We start from the raw sequence: 18,857 nt of genomic DNA, 5'->3' as shown, positions 1-18,857 counted from the left end.
TGGTACAAGGATATTTAAAGAGAGCTCAGTTGTAAATTCTTGCTCGGAAACTTGTGTTTAGCTGTCTTAAGATCTTGCTGAAAGTTTTTCCTGAGGTTTTATTCTGTGCAGCCTTAGAGATAGAATGATGTTGGAATTATCCCCCACCAGCCATCCCCTCAATTTTGTTAAGTCACCTTATTAATGACAAGCCTTGGTTTTTCTTGATACTTAGTGGAAGCCATGCAGTAGTATTCAGGGACTTATGTTCCTGAAGGGGTTTTCCTGACTTGTTCAAATTATCTACTCACCATTTCAATTATTTTTCTCCAGTTGAGTAGGACTGAGGAGTGGAGTATGTATTAGTCAGTTCAAGCTGCCGTAATGATATACCAAAGACTGGGTGGTTTAACAACAGAAATTTGTTTTCTCACAGTTCTGGAGGCTGGTAGTTTGAGATCAGGGTGCCAGCATGTTTGGGTTCTGATGAGGGTGGTCTTCCTATCTTGCAGATGATGACTTTCTTGCTGTGTTCTCACATGGTGAGGAGAAAGAGTAAGAAATCTCTCATTCTACCTTATATAAGGAAAGCCAGAATCCTATTGGATTAGGCTCTCACCCTTATGACTTAATTTAAGCTTACTTGCTTCCTAAAGACCACATCTCCAGATGCAGTCAGATTGCAGGTGTTAGGGATTCAACATATGCATTGTGAGGAAACACAATTTAGTCCATAGCAAAGGGCCAGGGTGAAATAGATGAGAATTCTCATCTACAGTTTTTCATCCTACTAGTACAGTAGAGCAGGGTTAGGAGCTACCTCAGGCAGCCTGCCTTACCAGAATCATCACCTTTTTGTGGCCTTCAGTTTTGAACTTATGATACAATGTGGTCTGTCCTCTTTCCAAGTTGTTGCCATTATTTTGAGAGGCGCTTGGTTTGTTTGATGTACTGTTTTAAATTCATTTTGCTGAGTATTATGGTAAATAAGTTTAGTGTATGAATTTCTATTTTTGAAAGCCTAGATAAATTTGTTTAAAAATAAAATGAGAGCTGCATTTCATAGCAGACATCAAGAAAACATCCAACTAGATTAAAGAATTAAATGTACAAAATGATTCTATAAACATTTAAGTGAAAGCATTGATGGTAAATACTTTAATTGGAGGGCTGTTTAAACATAAAAGCAAAAATATAAATTAAAATAATAAACTAGCACGTATTTGTCTCTTAAATTGGCAGCATTTTTTGATTACTGCCAATGCAAATGTACTAATCAGTCATATGTTGTTAGTGGAGTTATAAATTGGTATATCTTGCTGGAAAATAGTATAAAAGTGTCTATATATTTATATCTCAAGCCTTAAAAATGCTCATACCTAAATATATTGTTTTCATAATATTTATTGGCATAGAAAATTGTGTTGAGCACTTTGACGAGGCCGAATAGCATAGGTCATACGAGTCTGAGTTTTAATACTTGCTCTACCTCTAACTCACTGTAATCTTGGACAATGTAGCTTCTGCTTCAGTTGTATCATCTGTAAAGGGATAATAGCAGGATTTATCATAGGGTTCTTGTACTGCTTAAATGGCACATAGTTGGTGATTAATATGTTAATTTGTTAATAATTAGATACATTATGATACCAGTCATAATTAAAAATGCAGAATACCAAAATTAAAAGAAGTTTAATTCTGGGTTATAGAGTTCTTGTTTCTGTCTTTCTGCTTTTTTTTAGTGCTTTCTCATTTTCTCTAATAATAAAATTAATACTGAAAACAGCCATATATTTGTAGAATGTGCCTATTTCTGTTAATTTCTTTTTCCCCCTCGAGACTGAGTTTCACTCTGTTGCCCAGGCTGTGCAGTGGCGTGATCTTGGCTCACTGCAACCTCTGCCTGCCAGCTTTAAGCACTTCTCCTGCCTCAGCCCCCTCAGTAGCTGGGATTACAGGCGTGCACCACCATGCCTGGCTAATTTTTGTATTTTTAGTAGAGACAGGGTTTTGCCATGTTGGCCAGGCTAGTCTTGAACTCCTGACCTCAGGTGATCCACCCACCTCAGCCTCCCAAAGTGCTGGGATTACAGGTGTGAGCCACCACGCCCAGCCTATTTCAGTTAAATTTTTAAAATTAGCTTATCTAATCTATTGCTAAAGCTAAATTCAGTCTACCATTTGAAGATACCTAATTTCTTTATCATTGAAGAGCAAGGAAAGACATTTTTAAAGTTCATTCAGTATTGAATTCCTTAATATACCTTTCAAATGTGTAGTCATATATTGAACTGACCCCCTGCCAATTTAATCCAGGTCCTGAGAGTGTGACCTATTTATTTACATGTTATGTTAGCACCTTTTCAAAACTTGTGATAAATAAAAGTGCTGCCCCTGAGTAATGTCAGGCCTCAGCATTCTACACACTTTATTCTCCAGAATAAACAGCTGAAAGTTTGACTTCTTATTTACTCTCCGCTGGCTATACCGGTATATTTTGTGGAATAAGATTGGAAAAAGTTGGGGGAAAAGAGAGGACTGGAGAAAAAAGGAAAAGATAAATCACTTTTGAATATGCCAGTTGATAATAACTAATCTTTTCTTTCGTCTTTTGTTTCTCCTGTATGTCAAGTGGCTATTGAGTGTTTTGGTATTTTCCAAACAAATGTAGAATGATTTCATTCAAGAAGCTGTTCCTTTTCTATCTGTGCTTCATGAGAAATGTAAACAGTGGGTACACATGATAATGTCAAAAAATCTTAGGAAATTCTTATATGATACTTGTATCTACATAAAATCTTACAAATGGTATTTGAGTGTACCTGGTGTTTTGTGTCTCAGAAATGTATTGCTGTAGCAACATTGCTTTATTTTTATAGTGTTATTTAAATTGTTTTTTGATAATTTACTTACATTTATAAATGCCTAATGTATTTTTTTGTTTTTATGAGATAGAAAAAATGTGAACATATAAACGGTTGCATATAAACTATTTCTGTTTTAAGCAAGCTTATATTTTTTCTGAAATTAATTTCAGTGTGTTCAAAAAAAGGCAAAAGTGAGAATTTTTTTTTTACTTTCCTATAGTTAAAAGCAATCTTTTAACTATATGAGTATGATATCTGTAGTATTTGGTAGATGCATAAAGATTGCAATGCATATACATAAAGTATATGTTAATAACTTTGAACATGAGAAATGCCTTCATTTTTGTCAAAAAATTAGTCATTTAAAATTTTCATTGAATTTTTAATACATTCACTAACTTAAAGTGTCAGATAAGTCTACATGATTTAAAATTTATAAAGAAGTCACATTATTTTTATATGTAGTTATAAACATAATGCAAAACAGCTTGAATTTTTTTTGACTGGTAGGTGTTTTGTAAACTTTTATAGATTATAAGTTTATATATAATAGTAATTCATTTATCATTGCTTCTTTAAATTCCTTAACCTTAGACACATCTCAACTTTTTATTTATCCATCTTCCATTCCTTGCCAATAGTGTTGCACTTTTCTACAATTTTGGAAAATCTTGGAAATCAGATCCAGGGATTATTAAAGCAACAGAAGAGCAAAAGAAAAAGGTAGCAAAATACCAACCAAGTCACTTGTGTTTAACTGCCAAATTATTAGTATTTATAGCAGACATTAGAGTACAGAGGAAGTAATTATCTTTTAGAATATAAAGAAATTTTAAGCTAAATTGAGATTATGTATCTTTTATTTGGTGCTCATCCTTGGTGCTGTTGTGATGCCTGTCCATAACACTTCCATGACATTTTATAATTTCATGTTTCTCTCCCTTACAAGACTGCTGTGATTGCTTTGAGGGGTGAATACGGTGTCTTAAACATCTCTGTAAATCTCCAGGAAATAATTTGCATTCAGTAGATGTTTGCTGAATGACCATGTCAACTAGAAGGTTAATAAATTGGTTGATAGTGCAGATACACTGTCCCAATAGCTAAAATATTTGCATATACCATCCAGGGCATCCCTTTCTTATAATGCAGGTTATTAGGAAACCAATTTTATAATCTAACAATGTTGTATATTTAGAGAACTGGACTAGAAGCATTTTAGATTATTTTAAAAGCCGTTTTATTTAGTTTGTAAAAAAAATTTTGATGAGTTATTCCAGTCCACAATAGACTAAGACAATGGCAGATTCTTTTGCTCTAATCCCCTTTTTTTCTGGGCAGCATAGAGATTGCTACCCTGTATTCTTACAGCAATGAAATAGCAGTAAATAAACAAAAGATTTTCTTTCTCTTTTTGAACTGAAACATCAGTAAATTAAAGATGAAAATCATGTTTATTGATTCATAGTGATGGCAAAAGAGTTGATGAGCATTGTTCAGTTTTGAATTAAATATTTTTTTTTTAATTCACAGACAATAGTTGAACTTGCAGAGACAGGAAGTCTGGACCTCAGTATATTCTGCAGTACCTGTTTGGTAGTATTTTCTTCTTTGTTCTTCCCTTCCTTCTCTTCCTCCTGACAGTGACATAGCATAGTGGGTATGGGGTGTGGGGAAAAGGAAGAATTTCTTTCACTGAACACATTCCCTACCCCTTGGCATAAGAGGAAATATCGTTAAAGGATGTCTCCTTCCCAAGGCGCTTATTCACTGATGGTAGGCCTTGATTGCACTTTTGATTCAGAGGTGCCATTCATTTGTATTCATTCTCTTTCTCTTTTCTCGCTTAAAATGTTACTCAATAAATTAAAAACTAAGAAAGTATTTCAGATCAAAGGTTTATAATGATTCCCTAATAGATTGCTTTCTTTACTACATTTTAAGAAAATTTATACTTCTATTTAAAAGCCACATGGGAATATCCATTAGATAACTGTTAAGGCAACATGGCCTCTAAACAAGTTCAATTGAGTAGGTGGTTTTTTATTTTTTATTTTTTTTGTATCAGAATGTTTATGTAACTTTGAACACTGTTTTATCATAGATTTTTAAAGTGGTCATCCTCACCCAGGTCATAGGTAAAGATATATGTGAAATTACTAGTATTTATTAATAGAGTCAGGTATAGTACTATTGGATTGTTTATTATTATAGACATCAATTTTCTGTAGGATAATACCTTTTTTTTTTTTTTTTTTTTTTTTTTGAGACAGAGTCTCACTCTATCACCCAGGCTGGAGTGCAGTGGCGTGATCTTGGCTCACTGCAACCTCTGCCTCCCGGGTTCAAGTGATTCTCTTGCCTTAGCCTCCTGAGTAGCTGGGATTACAGGCACGTGCCACCATGCCCGGCTAATTTTTGTATTTTTAGAAGAGATGGGGGGTTTCACCACATTGGTCAGGCTGGTCTTGAACTCCTGACCTTGTAATCCGCCTGCCTCGGCCTCCCAAAGTGTTGGGATTACAGGCCTGAGCCATTCGGTAGGATAATACTCTTATGTTTTAATTATTTTTTGCTTAGTTTTTATAATTAGTATTTGTGAAAAATATATATACTGCCACAGTGCTTAAATTATGTTTTTCTACATGGAAATTGAAATATTCCAAAGTCATACATAAAACTAACTGCCCTTTTACACTTATACACTGCAAGTGAGCTCATGTCTTAACATCTGATTAATAATAAAGTCATTGACTTCATTTAGGATTATGGAATGAATTTTTGAAACAGTTCTAATTCTGCAAATTCTTTATTACACTTAATATTCTTTGACCAGTTATGATTTTGAATATTCAAAATATATACAGCTTCACGTTTGGTAGCAACTTTAGGATACCAACTAGATTCTTTTGTATATTCAGACATTCTGAAAACAGTTTTTGTTTCTATGTTTTATAATGGGTAACTTATAAGATTGATACTCTTTTTCTTAATATTTAGAATGTTTTAATACACTGCTTTTCTGTGGAAATATACTGTTCCACAAAGTATGCAGTGCTGATGTACTTGCCATGTGGCAAACAAATTATATAGTCACTCAATATAGATAGCAGTTTCATTGTCGAATACACATTTGATGGCAAGAATAAGACTAATTTTGTCATCACAGCATAAATGTTTTATTATGTATTATAAGCCACATACTTCTTGTTGTAAAGAACATTTCCCATTATAAAATCTTGCAAATCAGCAGAGGTAGTTGTCATTATATGGGTATGCTTCACTTTGGTAAGTAGAAAGGTCCCTAAGGCTTGTAGATCAGAGCTTTCTTAAAAATGAATTACTTTGGTGATTGCACTCCTGCACTCCAGCCTGGGCCACAGAATGAGACCCTGTCTCAAAAAAAAAAAAAAAAGGATTACTTTGTAAGTGATCCCAGGAACCTTGAGACCAAGTCACGCCTTAGCCAATTAGTCTGTTTTTCAGATTTTTGACTAGTGTTGCCGCTGAGGGTTGGAAGTGGGGATAGAAGTTGTTTGAATATCCTGCTGCCTTCTAAGTAGATTTAGTCTCACAAGTGTGGTGAAGAGTAACTTACCCTTTTCTTTATTCCAGAGATAATTTTAGTAGATGTAAGAACTGTTTGTTCACTGTGCCTTTTCCTTTGTACCTCAAAATAGTGTGTAACCTTATGCAAACTAATGGAGAAATGGCAGTGCTTTTGTTGAACATTTACAAATTTTTTCTGGCAAGAATTAATAACTCCAGCTCTTTTATCACATATCTGGCATTAGGACTGCCAACCCTTTGAAGATCACCAATGAGTTTTTGTATTCACTTGGCCAATTTAGAGTAATGTAGGTTTTAAAAACCATTTCAAAATGCTTGAAAAACAAAACATCATAAGCATGAATTCTTTATTGCGGATCAATAGCTGAATAATGAATTTTATGTTTTGTTTTGTTTTTTTTTTTTTTGCAAGAAATGGTGACTTCTTAAGCATATTCTGCATTCTCAGATATGGTCATACATTTCAGCAGGAGAAATGCTGTACCTTAATCTGAGATCTCAGAAGGCACTTTACTGAAGAGAAGTAGATGTGTACATGTTGGTTTTTGCTGGATTTGTTAATTTGGGAAAGACAAATATTTTATTGATGATTTTCAATTTTAAGAGCTTTTTAAATTCACTTTTAGCCTGACTTTCCTAGTAAGGAATAATTTTATTTTATTGAAAAACAACCAATATCATAACCATTGATCATAATGGGACATCATTTAGAAGACTGGAGATTGATGTGTTTTTATTACTTAGAAATTTGAGGGATGTGAATTAAACATAGCATCATTCATTACATCAAATTGGTGTGTAATTCTTAGTTTTTGTAAATTGACGGTTCAGTTCCATTCTTGAGAGCATATTTTTTAGAGTAGCCTCATTCTTTTATTCTTTGTTTTTGTAGTTGAAATTTTATTAAACAAAACAATAGTGATTTTTGGTTTTATTCATTTGGAAACCTTGATATAATCTTGTTTGAAATATATAGTTTTTTTTTATAATTATATTTTGAGAAAATAAATATTCAGCTTTTCTCTCTTAGTACAATGCCTTTCATAATCCTTTAACATGCCTATTAACAGATACGGAAACCAGTGAGGTCCAAACATTGTGGTGTATGCAACCGCTGTATAGCAAAATTTGATCATCATTGCCCATGGGTGGGTAACTGTGTAGGTAAGTTATATTAGTAATTTCTTATATATCATTCATTTAAGTTACTTTAGGTAATGAATAAAGTATAATATTAAAGTAGGCAGTAGAAAGTTTATTACTCTACCCTTCATTTCCCCAATTACCTTCTGGTTGACAACACAGCAACTCAGTTGAGAGAGGGAGGGAAAAAATTACAAAATCAGTGCCTGATATCTTTTCTCTGTCAGTTCTATCTGGTGCCTACTCTTGATAAGGAGACAAATTTTTTTTTTTCTAGTTAAACTAGAGAGATGAAGGTAGTAATATTTGAAATGATACTATGTGCAGAGGCAAAGAGGAATGACAGATAAGAACTGTACACACCTCACTGTTCAAGAATGGTGTAGTCTAAGGAGATAAACTACATGGTTTGAGAGATGCCCCAGAGATTTTATGAGGTGACAGAAAAAAAACATTACAAAGATTGTGTACCTCTGTTGAGGAGAAACCTTTGAAAAATTGGATTGTAACGTTTATAAAAGAAAAGATAAAATAGGGCTATTTTAAACCTCACAAAGAATAGGATTAGAGGTCAGAATTGTGATTTTTTTAGTTCTTTGGGACTTGAACACCATTGTCATCATTATATCTTTGTGTGTAGTTGTAAGCATTCTTACTTTAAGATTTTTATTAAAACATTTTTCCAGAAAACTACTTTATAAAATAATGAATGTATGTGTGATTATCATCACAATGATAGCACACCTTTCATGGCATACCCCTCAAAGGTGCATTACCCATTGTTTTTTCTTAGCTGAAAAACCTTGCTTCTGTGTCGTTCTTCAGGTGCAGGCAACCATAGATATTTTATAGGCTACCTATTCTTCTTGCTTTTTATGATCTGCTGGATGATTTATGGTTGTATTTCTTGTGAGTACAATTTGTTTTTTGTCTTTTTAAAACAAATTTCTACATACTCAGATTATACTTACCATACTAACAAATTACTATAATGACAAAAGTTGTTTAAATAAAATTATGGTTTGGATACCTTATGAAGCACAAAAGGGAAAAAAGATACAGCTCTATCAATTATGTCCAATACACAGTATAAGCAAACAGTTAGCAATTAATCACCTTTTAATACTTGTGTCCTCTGGAAAGCATGTGGTTTAATAGGCTTTGAGAAGCTTCTGGGTAAAATGCATCAACATTTTCCACGTCATGTGCTTGCTTTACTATAGTAGCTTATAGATTAAGTGATTGTCCTAGTTCTTTTTCTTACCAAGCAGTTGGGAAAATATATTTAAAATTAAATTTGCAGAGAACTTGAAATATTTTGAAAAGTAGGTATAATTATTGCCTATTAGAGAATATTAGTAAATATCAAAAGTTACCTTTTTAATAAGAAGTTGTTATTCCATTGTGGGCTTCATACCTTAAAGAAAATAATAGATTTTTATTGCATTGAGAATGCAGTCTGGAAAGAGGATCCATCACTTACGATGCCTCAGGGCTTAGTGTTGCTTAGCATAATGATGTATTAGATCCTGGTTTAAATACAAGTCTTGAAAGGATGATTTTCTAGTCTTTCTGCCCCACAGATACTAAAAATAATCAGTGTTACTGCCCTCATGAACCAAAGGAGGTTACCACCTCAGTTAAAGATTAATAGGAAGATTTGGTCAAAGAACTTGACCTAATTTCTGGCCCAGCACACCTTAGAGAACACTTTCTTGTCAACAACAGCAGTACTTTATAGCAGCTCTCAAAGAGCAGGAGGTCTTGTATTAGAAAAAGCCTACCTTGACCAGGCGTGGTGGCTCATTGCCTATAATCCCAACACTTTGGGAGACCGAGGCAGGTGGGCCAGTTGAGGCCAGGAGTTTGAGACCAGCTTGGGCAACATAGGGAGAGAGACCCCGTCTCTACAAGAAATACAAAAATTAGCCGGGTGTGATAGTGCATGCCTGTAATCCCAGCTACTCAGGTGGCTGAGGTGGGAGGATTGCTTGGGCCCAGGAGGTCGAGGTTGCAGTGAGCCTTGATTGAGCCACTGCCCTCCAGCCTGGGTGACAGAGTGAGACCTTGTCTCAAAAAAAACCACCCATGTCACCATCCTGTTAATGTTATATGCCCTCCTTCAAAAAAATCTCTTTCATATATCCTCTTATCTTTTTGTAAAGAAAATTTTTTTTAAGTATTGTGTGATGCAACACCAATCAAATTGTTTATTCTGAAGATACAGTGATTTTTTTTTAAGATTGGCTGCTGCTTTTCCATTTCTGTCTTTATGTTTTTTCACTGAGATGTAATAGGGTTATTTAAGAGTGTAAAAACATTTGCTATTGAATGTCATCAGTTAAATCCAGATCGTTTGACTATGTTTTCTAAATGGTGCCAGCACAAATGCCTGTGTGCGGTGCTTGGATAATGATTGAGTAAATACAAGTACTTCTGTTCTGGCTTTAGACTGGGGACTCCACTGTGAGACCACTTATACCAAGGATGGATTTTGGACGTATATTACCCAGATTGCCACGTGTTCACCTTGGATGTTTTGGATGTTCCTGAACAGTGTTTTCCACTTCATGTGGGTGGCTGTATTACTCATGTGTCAGATGTACCAGGTATATGCAAAGGCATTCTTTTTAGTGCACTAATTGAAAACTTTTCCATCCTTGCATAAAAGATAATAATAATATTCTCTTCCTAACGACTCTTGCTCTTCAAGGATTAATTTTATTTTTCAATTTAGTTTTCCTTTCTACCTCACTCTTTTGCCCCTTCCTCTTCTCATATTGTGAACTTTTCAATTTTAGTTCTTACCTCAACAGAAATTTTAATCTGTTATTCCTGACTTAAATACATCCAGTGGAATATGTGAGCTTAGATTGATGATGACATTAATTTTGTGTTTTTAATGGTATTTTTACTCACAAATACTAATATTTATTCAAAAGCCTTTTTTTTTTAAAAAAAAAAAGGAAATTTTAAAAGCTCATTAGTAGGCTGATATGGAGGTTGTCTGTGCATGAATAGTGTCTGTCCATGCACAGTGTCCAGTACCCTATCTTTAAATATTTTTCACATTTAACTGGCTACTTTTCACAGTCAAATGATACCATGTAAACTAGCTTTGATGATTTTCTGATGGAAAACCGAAAACACACTTCATTGTTTTTATCTTTATCCTAGTTGTCTTCAAATTAATTTTTTTTACATTAAGTATTTAGAAAGAATAATGGTTTGCAGCCTGGCATGGTGGCTTACACCTGTAATCCCAGCACTTTGGGAAGCCGAGGTGGGCGGATCACTTGAGCGCAGGAGTTTGAGATCAGCCTGGGCAACATGGTGAAACCCTATCTCTATTAAAAAAAAAAAAAAAAAAGGAAAATTAGCTGGACATGGTGCGTGCGCCTGTAATCCCAGCTACTGGTGGGGTGGGGGTTGGGGGTGGGGTGGTGGGGGTGGGATCACTTGAGCCCACCCAGGAGGCGTAGGTTGCAGTGAGCTCAGAATTCGCCATTGCACTTCAGCCTGGGTGACAGGGAAAGGCCCTGTGTCAAAAAAAAAAAAAAAAAAAAAAAAAAAAAAAAGAATAATGATAATAGCTTGCTTTTTCTTTCCTCTTAGATATCATGTTTAGGTATTACTACAAATGAAAGAATGAATGCCAGAAGATATAAGCACTTTAAAGTCACAACAACGTCTATTGAAAGCCCATTCAAGTATGTACATATTTATAAATTTAATATTTTCCCTGGTCATAAAAATTTTCTTACTAACCAGACTCTTAGTGATATGTAAAATAGCTTTTAAGCCTTTTTAAGATTTCTGTAGAAATAGCATCAGTTCACCATAACACCAAAACAGAATTCATCACATTAACTATATATAATAAAGTTGTGATATCTCCTTATATATTTTTTTTCTTTTTAATTTTAAATTTGTATTCAGTCTGGTGCTTAGAAATAGTAGGGTCCTAAGTATACAAAATATTTAAAACTTTGAGTTTTACTGAAGTTATTACCAACTCTTTAGCTTTTGTGGTGCTGTTGATTATGGCATACTTCTGGAAAGCAAGCAGACCTTTAAATAAAAACAGAGTTAGTTGGGTAGTTTTGAGAATTCTCCCATAGGTACAAAAATTATATAAGGCATAAAACTGTCTGCTTTTCTTTTCTTTTTTTTCTTTTTAGACAGTCTTGCTTTGTCACCTGGGCTGGAATGCAGTGGCGCGATCTCGGCTCACTGCAACCTCCACCTCCTGGGTTTAAGCAATTCTCTGCCTCAGCCTCCTGAGTGGCTGGGATTACAGGAGTGCACCACGCCCAGCTAGTTTTTGTGTTTTTAGTAGAGATGGGGTTTCATCATCTTGGCCAGGTTGGTCCTGAACTCCTGACCTCGTGATCCACCTGCCTCAGCCTCCCAAAGTGCTGGGATTACCAACATGAGCCACCGGTGCACACCCGGCCAAAACTGACTGCTTTTCTAAAGGTGTTACTGGAGTACTAACATTTCATGAACTTAATCTTGGCATTTCTTTTTTAAGTTGTTATCCTTAAGTTCACTGCCAAATTCATGCTATTTATAGTTATTTTGTCTTTTTTTTTTTTTTTTTATGTTTTAGAAGTAGTTTGTTTCCTGCCAAAGAGCCACTACTTAAAGGTTTTTATCAAAAATTGCATTTGGAGCCAGGCATGTTAGGGCATGCCTGTAGTCCTAGCTCCTTGGGAGGCTGAGGTGAGAGGATTGCTTGAGCCAAGTTCGAGGCCAGGCCGGGCAACATAGTAAGACCTCATCTCTAAAAATAAAAATAAAAATGCATGTAACACAGGAAATATATGCACATTTGAGTAAGTTTAAAATATAATTGTGTCTTTAAATTAGCAAAAGAAAAAATCGTTGGCAGAGCAGTAGAGAAACATGAAGGCATATATATTTTATAGAGTTATAAATTGGTTCCTTCTTGCAAGTAACTTGAGTTTTTAAGTTTAGAAAAAAATCTATTTAACACGAAAATTATATTGAATTCATGTATTAAATCATTTGTACTGACTGGTGTGTTTTCTTTTTGGGGTGCCATTTTTAGCCACGGATGTGTAAGGAATATTATAGACTTCTTTGAATTTCGATGCTGTGGCCTCTTTCGTCCTGTTATCGTGGACTGGACCAGGCAGTATACAATAGAATATGACCAAATATCGGGATCTGGGTACCAGCTGGTGTAGCAACATCTTTATCCTATGAAGCATATTGCTGAGTGGTGCCTGAAAATTGTGTCTGTCCGTGTCTCTCTCACACTCGAATCCACATCCTTTGAACAAGAGCATGCTATGTGTAGGGCTAACGGTGAATTTTACAGTCTTTTTTTCAACACTTTTATTAACAAAAGTAAACATGGACAGAACACACTGCCATTTCTGGGAAGAGTAAAGATGATAAAAAATAATTTTAATGGTTCTTAATGTGGAAATTCACAGCATACTCAACTTTTGGGTTTTGTTCTCACAGTATTTTTCACAAAAAAGGTAAACTTATTCTGTTGACAGACATGATGTACTGATGAGAAATGTTCAGTTTTAACTAAAACTAAATTTTTGTTATTTGGCTAAATGTTATGATGCAGTCTAGTAGGAGTATTGCATCTAATTCCAGGAGCATTATTTTAAGTTGATTGACCAGTATTATGTACATTTTAGAATGTACACATAAATACTGTGATGAATATCATGTGATTGGGATCTACTGTGATGTTGTCTTCAAAGGCAGGAGAAAATAATGTTGACAATAAAATGTGCTAACAATGTTTTGTTCTTATCAGCTGTTGCAATGCTGATATATTTCTAGTTCAGTGAAATAATTTGTAGTAACCTTGCTCTGAGGTTTTACGGTCTGATAATGAAACACTTGCATGAGTATATAAGTCATGTTATTTTGTTCAAATTTAAAAGCCCTACTAAGTGCATGATACACCACATAGAATGTATACTAGCAGATACTATCCAGTGGAGCATAAATTAGAATTTAATTTGATGTTCAAAAACAGTTCCATTTTTAACGGTTAACGTGGTATTTTCAAGAAAAGGCAGAATAATGCAAAATTCTCAGTAATAGTGATACATGGATATACTTCTTTTTAAAACCTCAGCTACAAAATAATTGTAGACAAAATAATGGCATTTAACTAAAGATGGAGCATGATCTGTGTACATAGCACATGTGAATAAAAGAAAAGCTGACGGTATATTCTGGTTTTAATAAAATGACCTATCAGAAAGTAGAATTTCATCCCCAAGAGTATTTCACTTACCCAGTATTGAGTAAGTTCTGAAACAGTTTTAGAAAAGATTTTCTTTTTGTTAAATGTGATGCACTGATCAGTTTTTGTCACAGCATTTTCATACCCTCATGGTGGACTACTAGTCATTGCTTCCATAAATATTGTTTACAGGGTGAGATTTGGTTTAGTCATCTTAAGTGCTGTAGCAAACTGTGGTTCGAGCAACCTGTGGGAAATCTGTGAGAGGGAATGGGGTGGGAAAGGGTGGGGGAATGGTGGTCAGACTGATAACAGATCCTAGACCAGTGTAAAGAATGTGTATCTGTATATAAATAATTTATCAAATAGTTTTCTCTTTGTGTCTGTATGTGTTAGTGTTTTTAAAGCTGCTCATTTCATTTTATCCAACCAAAAAGAAAAGGGAGATAACTAATGAGCTTCTAGTGATGTTCAAAATTGCTGTTAATAGGCATTATACCCTGCAAGTTCACTGCATGTCTGATGCTTGGTAAAACTAGTCTTCCCTGTAAAATGCAGATTCCAGGTATTAAAGCAATCTAGTGGTATACCCGCCCCTTGCCTTAGTAAGAGGAGCAGTGAAATGTATATAGTTGATGTTCAGTATTTCCAAGTACCATTTTTATATAGTAGCTTATTTGACCATAAGTCACACATCAAAAAAAGATTACCTTTAGTGTATGTGTTTTAATATTAGAAAATTGGCATATGTACTTTATTTTTGAAAAGGGAAGAGATGGGTGTGGGTGGCAATAGCATTGTGCCATTTTGTCATAGAATGTAAAAATTGGTTAACTTTACAAATGTCAGCTAGTTTTGACTACTAATTGGGGGAAATTTTAGATAATTTTTAAATTCAAAGTTATTTATAAAATGCTAGAATTTGTTTTAATTTTTTTGTATTTTGAGCCACTTCACATGAAGACTCAGTTGCATTTTTATCGAATACATTTTTATCAACAGTTAAAGACTATGGTGGTTTTTTCAGAGTTTGGCTAAGAATGTTGTTACCATCTTCTTTGTTTGTGGTACAATATTCTTTTCAGTGCAAAAGAGATGTCATTCAGTGAAACAGACAAAAAAAAAAAACCCCTCTAGATGTGTAATTACATGGAAAATACTAGCAATGTGAATGCTTTTGTAGTAACCATCTTGTAGTACCTGTGAAATCTATAACTCAGAAATGGTCAGATGGTCAGGAGCCAGCTATGCAGCAGTATACCATCTGTTTAATTTTGTAGGTCCTGTGTGGAACCAACTAGCAACCCAGTTCTAAAGTTGTGTATGATGGTGAACCTTTGGGGATAGTTCTTACCAACTTAATTGGATACTTTTAGCAAATAGCAACTTAATTCTCAGCACTGAATATGAATTATTTCTTTGGAGTTTTTTTCATTCATATTTTTATTGTTTCCCGGAATTTATTTGATATTAATGGGCGTAAAACAGCATCACTGTACTTAAGCTATGGATGTTTTTATTTTATATTTTCTTTATTTATAACTGTGCCAAGTATTATTTTGCTACTTACCGTGTTATTCTGTGGAAAGAAAAACCTGTAAAGTGTTTAATAAATTAGCCCTCCTTACATAAATTAAATGTCAAAATTTTGTAAAATATTAATCAGAATAAATACTGACTCTTAAGTGTGTGCTTGTTTATGATTTCACTCAATTTGCTTCAGGAAATTGATGAAATGTGATAGTGGTACCTATGATATGAAAAGATTATACATTAATATCCTGGTTAACTAGGAGTCAAGTGGCATAAGAATTTGGAAACGTAAAAGATAGTGTTAGTAGTCTAAAAAAAAAAATTCCAATCCTGTGTGTATGCATGTGTGTGTGTAATTTTTTTAAAATAAAGAATAATTTTTTAAGAATTTTGAATTCCATGGAGTTAATTAGGATCCTCAGGGACTGTATGAATCTCCAAGTTTTAAATAAGTCTAAATATACTATACTAAAGAAAATATTGCAAAATGCACTATATAAAGAAGAATATTGCAAAATGAAACGTACCAAACGTTGATCTCAGTTACTTGAGAAGGTATGCATGGCAGAGAGAACTTCTCTATTTGGGACTTTAAAACGCAAAAATTATTAAGGAACCATTTCCTGTTGTTCCAGTGGTTGTTAATGGTTTGAGAACCCAGTGGTATTAAACAGGAATATTTTCAAGTTGAACTAATATATCCATAATTTTCTGAGATTGAAAAAAATGCCCCACGAGCTGTCTGGAGTTCAAGGAACAATATCTTGAACAACTGTATAAAGTAAAGCAAGCCACTAGTTTTCATTCCACCCAAGTGTTTTCCTCCTCATTGTCCACTTTTTGTCTCTCCTAGTCCTTGCTAGATTGATAGATCATACCTGATATGGATGTCTGAGTCTAGGAGTTTTTAGACATAATTGGAAACAAGTGGTATATACCAGGACAGAAAATCTTAACGTCTTGTCAGAAAGTAAAGTGTTTATCAGAGTTTTCTATTAAATGTATTTATGTGACAAAATAGAAAAAGCAATAATTCCAAGTAGATTGAGCATTCAGAATGTTCCTTGGTCTGTGTCAGCTAAGTCAGAAACTCAAGGAAACCAGACATGCCTCTTAGAAAACGCTTTTGCCTTTGAATTGGATACGAATGTTTTACTCAGATCAATTTTGCTAAAACTGTTACTCATTTACTAGGACTGACAAATATTTTTGATAGATGGCAATGTTTTTAGATTGTATCCATTCAAAGCATCAGAAAGTCTCATTGTTGCTGCTGCTTGGATCTGTAGGTTTAGAGTTTTCATCAAAATTTGGAAATTTTTCAGTTACTCTTTCTTCAATTATTTTTCCTCCCCTCCTTTCAGGAAACTCTAATTTCATATATGTTAGGCCACTTGAGATTGTCTTCCAACTCACTGATGGATCCTCCATTGGCTTTTACTATTCTTTTTCTCAGTGTTTGTTTTAGATAGTTTCTGTCTTTAAGTTACTTTTTTTTTTTTGCAATGTGTAGTCAATATCATTCAGTTTATTTTCATCTCACATTTTGTTTTCACCTACAATGTTTGATTTGGACCTTTTAAGATACCTTTAATGTCTTAACCTTTTGAAAACATGTAGTTCTAATAACTTTTCATATCCTTACCTGCTAATGTTTACATTTGTCAGTTCTGAGTTGGTTTTGATATTTTTTGCCCTCATTCTTGCATGCCTGGTAATTTTTGATTGGATGTCAAACACTGAATTGGGTGCGTGATATTTTTGTGTTTCTATAAACTCTTGAGCTTTATTTAGGATACAGTTAAGTTACTTGGAAAATCTGATCCTTTGAGGTCTTGCTTTTAAGATGTTAGGCAAGACCAAAGCATTGCTCTTACTGAGGTAAGAGCCTTCTCTGTACTCTATCCCAAACCCCAGGGAGTCATGTTTCCCAGTCTTGTTAGTGGAACAGGCACTGTTCCCATTCCATGTGAGCACCAGACACTGTTTGCTCCACACCTTTTGGATGGCTCTTTCCCTGGCCTTAGGTAGTCACCTAACATTGCATGTTCTATCAGAATTCAGCTGAAGACTTGCACGGTGGGGTGGTGTTCTGTATAATCCTAAAGTTTGCTCTCTCTAATCCTCTCCAGTCCTGCAAACTCTAGCCACCTGGGTCTCCCTGGACTCTTAGCTCTGTCTTAACTTAGGGTGGCTTCTACCTCCACCTGTGTTCTTCTTGTACTTCAGCCTGGAAACTCAAAGCAGTAAGCTTTGGTAGTTGCCAGGACTGATCTCATTTTTTTCCCCCCATGAATGGCCTTTGTTGCCTATAATGTGCAGTGTCTTGAACATTTTTTCATGTAATTTGTCTTGTTTACAGTGAGAAGATAAATCTGGTCCCTGTTACTACATTTTGGCTTTAAGTGGAAGTCTGAATTAAAATTTAAAAATTTTTTCTAATACAAAATATTGATAGAGACAACTGTCATAAGCAAAAGCTCTTTGGAGTCCTCAGTAATTTAAGAATATTAAGGGGTCCTGAGATCAAACTGTTTGGAAACCACAGGTTCAGAACATTTCCCAAGATGTTAATGGTTCCATGGACAACTAATTCACTGTAAGGCGCTCTTCAAATTAAAAGACTTCGACCATAGGCTCTCAAGGCCTTCAGTAGCTAATGTGCAGTGTCAGCCTACAGATCTGTCTCATTTCTGTAACACTCCCTAAACTTACTTGATCGACAAGACTTTTTTGGCACTAGAGTTGCCAGCAGTCCTCCATAAATATACCAAACCAACATAAGGGGTAGTTTTTAAAATATGTATTTTGTGACATGCAGCACTTTAATATTGCATTCGGATTACTTTGGGGCTACTGACTTACATCCAAATGACCAAGTGATTCCTCCCAAAACAGTCTGGCCCAAAGCCAAATTCCTTTTTCCACTCCTGGAACCACTGGAAACTAATCTCACAGTGGAGTAGCTATTTTGCCATGGCTCCCAATTTAATCAAGAATGATTTAAAATATGAATGGATATCTTATTTTACCAGACAGAAATCTCAAATTACCAGTCACCTGGAAACTTCATTTACATTGTTTTTCCTCTTGAATATCTACTAGCAACTCCAGTGGAGTTTGGGAAACATGGTAGGAATGCTAACAAACTACCCCAAAATTTGGTGATCTAAAACATTTTTGTTTGTAGATTAGCAATTTGGTCAGGGCTTAACAGAGACTAAAATAATCGGAAGGCTGCTTTACTCACATGCCTGGTGGTTGACATGACTGTTGAATGAGATCTCAGCTGAAGCTATGGCAGTAATATGCCTACATGTGGTTTCCCCATGTAGTCAGGGCTTTCTCAGAACATGGCTGAATTCCAAGAGTAAGCATCCTAAGAGGAAGAGGCAGGAAAAGCTGTATTGTCTTTTCTAACCTAGCCTTATCCAATATACTAAGAATGAGTCACTAAGGTGGGCCTTTATTCAAAGAGAGGGCAATTAGACTATCATTTGATGGGAAGGTCAAATAATTTG

The 18,857-nt window shown here is 34.7% G+C and overlaps 1 protein-coding gene across 1 annotated transcript in view; it reads left to right on the top strand.

The window, feature by feature from the left end:
* Window positions 1-13,174, top strand: part of ZDHHC17 (zinc finger DHHC-type containing 17) — an 86,355-nt gene extending 73,181 nt beyond the window's left edge. Inside the window, 7 exon segments of the mRNA XM_010362625.2 lie at window positions 3,445-3,569; window positions 4,380-4,442; window positions 7,487-7,580; window positions 8,385-8,468; window positions 10,011-10,168; window positions 11,175-11,269; window positions 12,634-13,174. Of these exon segments, the coding sequence (XP_010360927.1) occupies window positions 3,445-3,569; window positions 4,380-4,442; window positions 7,487-7,580; window positions 8,385-8,468; window positions 10,011-10,168; window positions 11,175-11,269; window positions 12,634-12,772 (758 nt within the window). The 3' untranslated portion in view covers window positions 12,773-13,174.
* Window positions 13,175-18,857: the final 5,683 nt, after the last annotated feature.

This window comes from Rhinopithecus roxellana, chromosome 10 (assembly GCF_007565055.1).
Source record: "Rhinopithecus roxellana isolate Shanxi Qingling chromosome 10, ASM756505v1, whole genome shotgun sequence".
In the NCBI taxonomy this organism is placed as follows: domain Eukaryota; kingdom Metazoa; phylum Chordata; class Mammalia; order Primates; family Cercopithecidae; genus Rhinopithecus; species Rhinopithecus roxellana.
This window is presented reverse-complemented; position numbering and strand designations above follow the sequence as displayed.